Consider the following 9,638-nt stretch of genomic DNA (forward strand, 5'->3'; position numbering starts at 1 on the left):
GATGATGCAGTACGTCTTCTTTCAACTAAAATAATTTGCCTCAAAGAAAGATATTGAAATAGATGTTCCATCTGTTACAATAGATTACCTATCAACTGCAACTGGTGCAACAGATAGGTAATCTATTGCAACAGACGATCCATATTTCACAACATATCAACCATACGTTGCTCTGTTCTCTGAACCCTACTCAACAGATTACCCATCTACTATAAATTATGTAACAGATGGGTATTCTGATGCAATATGTTATCAATCTATTTTAACATACAGATCAGCTGTTGCGGTAGCTAGATCATCTGTTGCATAAGTTGGCTGTGTTAACATAACCCGAGCCTTATGTAACCCAACTGACTGTAAATTATTATTATATGATTTAAATTCCTCTTGTCATTTTTTATAAGTTGTGCATCCTTGGATCGTGCCTACCATTGATGAGCTGGGGATGACTTCTTTTCTTACTCTGGGTCTTGTTGATACAAAATAAAACCCAATGGTGGAGTTAATAAAGAAGGAATTAGATGGAGCAACATCCATAAGAAGAGTAGTTAGGCAAGGTCAGTCTAATGTTGAAGCTCTTCACGACCAAACTCAAACTGCAACAGATCCGGGTGCTTCTTATGGGGGTGTTGTGGTGAAGTTATTTGTGACCATCCTGTTGCTGCTTCTGCTACCAATCGTGATTATGAGCATGTTGGAGCTCAGTAAAAATAAATATGTTTGAAAATATCCCTTGCATAGGTCCTTCCTCTCACCCCTACACCGGTCCCTCCCACCCTTACAGTGGTCCCTTTCACCCTTCCTCACCCTCATGTTCTCATTACAAATGCAAAGTGTGCAAGGACAGAGAGGATAAACTCCTCGACAAGCTAGAGGTTATTGCTAAAGCTGCAGAGGAGTTAAAATCCAGGAGGGGTGTCATATCATCCAACGACGTGAGGGAACCATGCACTCCTACTGTGGAGGTTAGGAGGAAGAGAAGAAAAATTAGACAAATTCTCTCCATTCTGAAATCAGTACAAATTACAACTCCCCCCGCTCCAATAGTTGTTGAAGTTCAGGGGCCGCCGAAGAAGGTGGACATTTCACGGCACTTGGCAAGGAGAAAAAAAAGAACTGGAAGAATTCATCAAGATGAAGGTTCAAAAAGAATACACTATGCATTTATTTGCCTCCAAAGACTTCTCGAATATGACAAATATGTGTGTGTGGTACGAGGACAAGGTAAGTTTACTTTTGCTAACCTACCATTCCAATCTACTCCATGAAGAAGAATCTACACAGCAGATGTGTAATCTATTATAAAAACTTGGTATTCTATTGCAACATAATACACATTTGTTGCATAAGTTGCGTTGGCTGGGTAATCTGTGAACTGATTCAGAGAACCCTCTGCATTGGATTCTTTCGACTGTGTTTTTATTCTTTACAATTGCTAACCTATTTAAAAATTATCTTCTTATACCATAGTATGTTGATGAAATTCTCTGCCTCATGAGGGGCAGGCAATTAGCATACCCGAATGCTTATGATGCTGTCGATAGAATAATGGACCTCAACTTCTACAATAATTTCAAGGATAGGTACGCCAAACTCTGTAAGATAGCTGATTCCGGTGGCCCGGGATTTGATCAGTTAGTTTCTACGTTTCAATGGGATAAAGAAGCGATTAAATATGTTAGAGGGAAAAGGCCATATCCACACGGCAAGAGCTGGACCAAGGCAAAGAGAATCCTTACAGTCATGAATGTAGATGTCACACATTTTCTCACTATTGAGATACTACTATACGAGGAAAAGATTAAGGTTTATGACTGCAACTTACCTGTGTTCAGCGAGAAGACGTTGTCAACCCACATGCAGCCATTCTTGAAGTTGTTGCCCAAGTGATTGACGCAGAGTAAACTGATGGATCATTTGTCGACTGAAGTCTTGGCGAAGGAATCATGGGTTTTTAAAGGTCGAAATAAGAACATTCAGCTCTCAAAAAATACAAATGGTGCAGCGTGCGGGCCGTACTCGCTTGCATACATCGAGTGTTTGCTGACCGACACACAAATGACCGGTGTGTGCGACACCGTTGTGGGAAAGATGCAATAGGTCTGGGCATATGGGGTACTAACTAAATGGTTAGAGCCCATGTATAAAAAAGAACATGTACAAAGACAGAGACGAACACGATAACAAGTTTTTATTTCAAGCCAATTCACTATACATGTAGGGGCAATAATTTTTATGTCTGGCAAAGTTAAATTTTTATAATGCAATAGATTTTATATCTGTCGTAACAGATATAGTACCTATTGTGACAGATTGATTTTCTGTTGGAATAGGTTGGTCATCTGTTGCGTTTGCAGATGTTCCCCGTCTGTCTATCGCAACAGATTTACAATCTGTTACAACATATAACTTATCTGTTGCAACTGATCGATAATCTGTTGGAGAAAATCAAAAAAGTAGGAAGACCTATTATATAATTTCCAGCAGATGACCTACATGTTGCATCTCATGTTGTCTGTTGCAGCAGATGTATTATCTGTTGCGATATTTGAATCTAGTACTCCATTTCAATTAACATGTTCAAAACTCAGAATTAATTATATTCATAGACAGAATAAAATAAATTGAAGCCTTCGAAAATTACATGAAATAACTTAACAAATAAATGAAATGTAAAAAAAATTATTATAGGTACAAATGATCTACTCTACAAATAAATCAATAATTTAAACCAAGGAGGATAGGTTATTACATTGATGGACTCAAGCTATAAAGATCTCATCAATATGGACAAGTTGTTCTTCATCCAGTGCTATGGAATTCGGCTTTGGTCGTCGTGGATCTTTAACGTCAGTTGCATACGGTTTCTGAGCTTTCAATTCTCCACATTTCCATAAATGAGCAGCATATCTTTTGCAGAGTAATCCGTCATCAAGTCCATCATTTGGTACTTGTAATCCATCGCTCAAATACTCGGCAGAGGCGGCAATAAAAGGACCGCAATTCCTGCGTTATAAAAAAATAGATAATCCATATCTTGCAGTTCATGCAAACATTGTGAAATTTGTGAAATGAAACTAAATCATGACACTTAAACTTACAGGCTACCAATGGTTTGTAAAGCAATTCCGTCAAGATATTGTACATCAAATGGATTAGCCATTTTATCCCGATATGCTTCAATCGTCGACTAATCAGTACGAACCTTTTGATCCAAAAAGCCACTCATATCAAGGTAAGTAGGAAATATTTTAGCCAGCTTTTATATCTCATACGACGGCCCAGAACGTCTCCTTCGCGATATCGAGTCATAAACTCGGATGTGCCTCTCTTTTAGAACGACGACAGCCAACACCCAATGAAATTCATCACCACAATTGATTGGGATATACACTTCATCGACCAAATGCCAAGGTAAGCCAGTCGGAATGCTAAAACCTTTGATGATGTTGATTAAGCATTCCTCATTTCGGGAAACTTTCGGCTGCTGATGACAATACCTATCGTAGGCATTATTGATGTAAACTTTGTACAAATATTTGCCTATTGTGTATCTGTATTGTTCTTGTATTTGCAACTTGGCCTTCTTTCGGAGGTAGTAAAAAATGACACTAATGTGCTGCACATACTATCAAACATTTTGAATTACATGATGAAAAAATCAATACGCAGATGTAATTAAATAAAGTATTAATTAATAGTAATATGTATGGCATTTAAACTTCATCATTCCAGCAAGTTTGGGACTGTGACATCAAATAGAATCAATTCTTCGTTCCGGAATGTGCAACAACAAAGTCGAACATATCAAAACCAAGACTCGATTCATTCACTTTGTAGCGCTCGTCATTTTGTTTTTGATGATTTATATATGTTAATGTCAGGTTCTTACAACAAGAATTGTATAAACCAATATCCATAAAATTGATTTATGTACCTGCCGGCATGATGCTTTAACAGCCCATCGGCAATCCATTCTGAATAGTCGTTGATCGACTGTGTTAGTTTTTTTGGAGCCTCGTCCGAGATGTTGAACCCTTCAAACGGGTAATTCTTCCATTCTCCCAAACTGACAGGCTTCACTTTTTCTTCATCTTTGGAAGCAGTTGATGGATTATCAACTGTCATATTATGCTCTTCGGCAGTAGCTGTGGCACCACCTGAAAAGTCAGAATTATCAATGCTAAGTAGAGATATACAACAGATTTTCCATCTATTGTAACAGATGAGTCTTACGTTGCATCAGATGGATTATCTGTTGGGGCAAATTTAAATAGGTAAATCAGATCAGTACGATAATTTCAAATAGATGACCCATCTGTTGCTACATAAGACTCATCTGTTGAAACAAATAACGAATTTGATGTAACAGGTTAGACAACAGTTGCAATAGATGTATATATCTGTTTGATAATTTTCAGCAGATGTATCATCTGTTGAAATAGATATGTGCCTGTTTGTTTTTTGGAACAGATAATGTACATTCACCTTCTTCAGCTCATGCTGCTCATCTATGGCCCTTGCACACTGAACATCGGTGAAAGACAAAGACAGAGGCATTGCAATTTTGCTTCTTTTTTTTATGATTGATGATTCCTTGGAAGTGTCTTTCCTTCTCCTCTTAGCCGCCTTGATCTCTTATGGAGTGTCTGGATATGAAATCCTCTTTGATGGAATGACACCCCTCTTAGATGTCATTTTCTTTACAGAAGCAGTTAGTGCATTAATAGTATTAATCACTCCATCGTGTTTCGCCTTGCAGTCTTGACATTTGCATGAAGAATATTCGCTAGATGCGGCAAAATCTAAAGAAAAATCTGTACAACTATTATGATCATAATCATAATGGCTTGTTGTTTCAAAAACTGTAAGAGGAGCATCATTAGCCCCATCATCCAAAAATATTTTTCTTGTGATGGTTGTTGCTCTAAATAATTCCATTTTTATTCCATCAACTACCTTAGGGTCCGATAAAGTTTGCACAGACCGTAAAGTAAGAAAAATGGCATCTTCAACTCTCGGTTGGTCGGAACAAGCCACGGATGGATAATCTAAAATGAATCGGTACATATATTAAGAATGATGATGAAATCATTTAATCATTAATTAAAACAAAAATTTGATTAGAATTGGACTTACTGCTTCCTTGGGCGGATTGAAAAGATCAAGAAATTTTGTATTTTTATCAGTTTTGGCCGACAACCATCTCAGAATTCTTGGACAGGAAACTTCTTCCTGGTAGTTCACTTGTTGTCTCAAATAAGGAATGGTTTCAAATGCCCAAGCCTATAACATAACGCCAATAAATCAAAAGCATTATTGAATAAAAAAATGATGAATCATATCATGATAAAATAAATATTTACCATGAAGGCCCATGAAAAACCATATAAGTTGACTGTTTTTGGCGTTAACGGAGTCAACAAATATTCGACAGTCATTTTGAAGCTTTCATAACCCCAAGGATAGCTGTTAAATGCCTCAAGATCCTCGGAGAGATTTATTAAATCGAGGCTTACGTTGTTGTTAACGTCTCTCACCCAAAGAACATTATGTATAAACCAAACCAAGCATAATGATTGCTTGTGCTTCTTTGAAATTCCTTTACCTTTCAACGGTTTAATCAGATTTTAGTTTTTGAAGCTTGGACCAATAATGGACACCAGGTCATTACGATTACTCGACTTGTCTTTTCCTTTTTTGGGTGTGCGGGGTGCTTTTTTTGGGTCAGAGTAGGTATAACTTGAGAAGGAGAAGGAGGATAACATTTTAGTCCGATAACTATGAAAAACTCCTCCCAACCAAAACAAACAGGCATGCCACAGTAATTTATCCACACCTCATCCATTTTATCTTTGTTTTCATACATAAACCTGCGCTTGAGAAGATCATATACCATTTTCATCTGGAAACGAGCATTGTTGTCCTCCAGCAAATCAAGATATTGCCCAAAGCAGCTTTCCCCGAAATAAGAATCCAATTTTTGTTCTCGAAGTATTTTTCTGAAGGCGTCGAAAGATTTTTCCATGACTGACTTAACCATGATATCACCCATTAAATCTGTGGCACCATCGCACTGCATTCTCATAGGATAACGATCAATGCTGAAGGTTTTGACCAACTCTTCGGCGGAAGGGCTATTAGCATTTGGATCATCTCTTTCGAAAGATTTCTCCTCCCCGTGTTCATTATCTTCTGCTCCTGATTGAGATAACGCTTGTAAAGCAAGCTCATAGAGTGGTGGATGTAGCTGAGCTGCTGCACTTGTTCCTTTACTTGGACTTGATTCAATTTCTTTTATTTTTGGAGCCATGTTATCTTAAATTAACAGGAACATAACATAGATTATAATTGATTAATGCATAACAGTAATATAACAGTTCCAACAGATAACTAATCTTTTACACTAGGTATGTTATCTGTTGCAACATGTAACCGACCTGTTGCAATAGATGAGTAATCAGTAGGAACCATAAAAATAGCACTATCTGTTGCACCTGGTATTTTATCTGATGCAACACATAACTAACCCGTTGCAACAGATGAGTAATCTATTGAAAACCATAAAAATAGATCACTAATCTGTTGCACCAGGTATTTTATCTGTTGCAACATATAACCAACCTATTGTAACGGATGAGTAAATCGTTGAAAAGAATAAAAATGAATCACTAATCTGTTGCACCAGGTATGTTATCTGTTGCAACAAATAATCGACTTGTTGCAACGGATAAGTAAATCATTGGAAAGAATAAAAACAATCCTACTCTGTTGCAAAATGAAGAGTAAACCGTTGGAAAGAATAAAAATAGATCACTAATCAGTTACCTATTGGATCAATATTGTTTAGATTTCTTCCAAACAGAAGAAATAGATGAATGATTGTTTAGATGAATGAAGAAATAGACGATCACTAATCGTCTGTCGCAATAGATGAATGATCTGTTAGATTGTTCGCCTATTGCATCAAATTTTCATAGTTGCATCAGATTTTTCATCTGTTGGATCAGATTTTCATCTGTTGCATCATATATTTCATCTATTACATCAGATGTTTCAACTGTTGTCATACCATTTCTACCAAGACAAACAACAAATCAACCCAACAATACCAACACAACACACACACACACTAAAAACATCAACTGTGACCAAAAATCACCAACAAATTTGAATCAACAGTACGACAAGAAAAAGAAAAAATGCCAGAAATTAGGATTTTATTCAGTTCATATTTCAATACCAGAAGAGTGGTTGGCTCAAGTTCATCTGTTTCTTCATAATTTTTTACCTGTGAAAAAGAAAATTGGAAGACGAAAAACTCGAAGTTGTTATCGCCGGAGAAGTATTCACGTCAGTTGACAGTTGAAAGTCGAAAAAAAACTCGCCCGACTATTTGTCGCCGGAGGTTGAAGGGAGAATTTTGCAGAACTATTGGTTGGGAGAGAGTTGAGAGAAGTTGGAGAGAGAGAAGAGAGTGGTTGATTTGGATTGAAGGGGGTGTGGGTTGGGTTAATTTGTATTTTTGAAAAGATTAGAAAGTTTTGAAAATATTAATCAAGTCCACAATTAACTTAATCAAGTATTCTAATGATATTTGACCTTATTTGTTGGTCAGTGTCACCAATCCTTCATTCAAGACTTAAAAGACACCTTTCCTTCAATTTTCTCAACTAACTTGGTCTTAAAATAACTAATTCTAACTGTTCTTCAAAAAGAAAATGTAGATATTCATTATAAGTTATAACATCAAATTACTTACTTATAAAGGGCAATAAGCAGACACCTCTTCGACATGCTTGTTTATGCTGCCTGCTTCAATCGTTATTTTAATATATCGCCCCTAATTAACCATTATAAGCCCTTTAAGTATAAGTATAAAATAATAATAATATTTAATAAAAATGATAAATTAAATATAAAATGATAAATTAATTTGATGTTTTATTTCTACTTTATATCTTATATGAGACTTATTTAAAAATTCTCACAAGAATTTTTTATAGTAATTTCATTATATTACTGTTATAGGTCATTTAAGACATGTTTGCTTCGTTGTTTCAATCGTGATTTTATCATATCACCCGTAATTAGTTTTGAAAAAAAAAAAAAATAGAAATAAAATAATAAATTAATTCTTGATGTTTCTGATTGTAATATCTTTTTATAACAAAATAAATCAACCCTACTGTAGTTTTACATAAGTAGTAAGCAATTTTTGTTTTTCCCAAAATAGTGGGAGTTTTCTAAGAAGAAAAAAAAATTATTTTACCAAGTTATTAGTACTACCAAAACCAAAAAGCTACGGCCAACTTTTATTATAGTTTTGTTGCTTCAACCTACGGTTAGCTTTTATGGAAATTATTTTAGTATTTTTAAATTAATTGAAAAAGTATTAGTTATCATTAATTTTGATAATTTTTAATAAGGAAAGGTTTTCACCATAAATATATTTAATTAATTTTAACTCTTAAATTAGAAAAAAAATAGTAAAATTTTGATGACTTCTAATAAGGAAAGGTTTTACCATAAATATATTTAATTAATTTTTAATTCTTAAATATTAAAAAAAATAGGGATAAAATGATTTTGTCTAAAGTAAAGACTTTTAACGAAGGGCAAAAAGTTTAAACAATATTTTTAAGTTCCGTCACACTTTTAATATCTTATATCTTATAGATTATAGATTATAGATATAAATATAAATTATAGATTATAGATTATAGATTATAGATATATTTCTCTTAATTAATGTTTGCTATTTCTCTTAAAATTAATTTAAAAATAAATAATTAGTGTTAATGATAAAATAAATTAAAGAAGAAATTCAATTAAAAAATAAAATAAGCAGTCAGAGTCTCAGAGATTGGGCTGATCCTATCCAGCCTCTTCAGACACCGAACAGCTACGAAGTTTCTAGAAGCTACCGGACACTTCACGTAAACATTCAGTTCTGCTTGCTCCTCTCCATTAGTTCTCATCGGCGTCCGATCTCCGATCACCGTACAAATCACTTCACAACTATAGATTCGTATTAACGAGTAATTAGAACTCAAAAAAAATGGTGGAATTTTCAATGGCAAATGCGGAAGCATTTATAGATGAAGATGATGAACTTGAAGAAGAGCCAGGTGAAGAGATAGAATCAGCACCGCCGCTGAATGTTGGTGAAGAGAGGGAAATTAGCTCAAATGGACTTAAGAAGAAGCTTATTAAACGTGGACATGGTTGGGAGACTCCTGAATTTGGTGATGAAGTTACTGGTAATTAACTGAAGTTCTTCTTCTTCCTTAACCTCTGTTCTAATTATGATTATATGCTTTTTTGTTTTTTTTTGGATAAATTGATTAGTTTATTCAGTTAATGGTTAAAAATATACATGAAGTATCACGTTTTTGTGAGTTTCGTACCTGAACGATCATGTGTTCACTTTTTCATGGGAACTATCACCAACTATTTACCAAAATAGTTTAGGTAAAGTATGATGTTTTTTGCGAGTTTCCTTCCCGACCGATCAAGCGTTCACTTTATCTATCTGGACTATCACCAGCTATTTATCAAATGTAAAGTGTGATGTTTTTGTGAGTTTCCTACCTGTACGATCAAGTGTTCATTTTTTCTATCTGAACTATCACCAA

The 9,638-nt window shown here is 35.0% G+C and overlaps 1 protein-coding gene across 4 annotated transcripts in view; it reads left to right on the top strand.

Moving 5' to 3' along the window:
• The first annotated feature begins 8,816 nt into the window (after positions 1-8,816).
• Positions 8,817-9,638, top strand: part of LOC107867253 (peptidyl-prolyl cis-trans isomerase FKBP62) — an 11,351-nt gene continuing 10,529 nt past the window's right edge. For all 4 annotated transcript variants that reach the window (XM_016713408.2, XM_016713407.2, XM_047411110.1 and 1 more), the window contains exon 1: positions 8,817-9,263. In XM_016713408.2, the coding sequence (XP_016568894.1) occupies positions 9,062-9,263 (202 nt within the window). In that variant the 5' untranslated portion in view covers positions 8,817-9,061. The remainder of the gene's footprint in view (positions 9,264-9,638) is intronic.

The sequence above is a fragment of the Capsicum annuum genome, chromosome 4, assembly GCF_002878395.1.
Source record: "Capsicum annuum cultivar UCD-10X-F1 chromosome 4, UCD10Xv1.1, whole genome shotgun sequence".
NCBI lineage: Eukaryota > Viridiplantae > Streptophyta > Magnoliopsida > Solanales > Solanaceae > Capsicum > Capsicum annuum.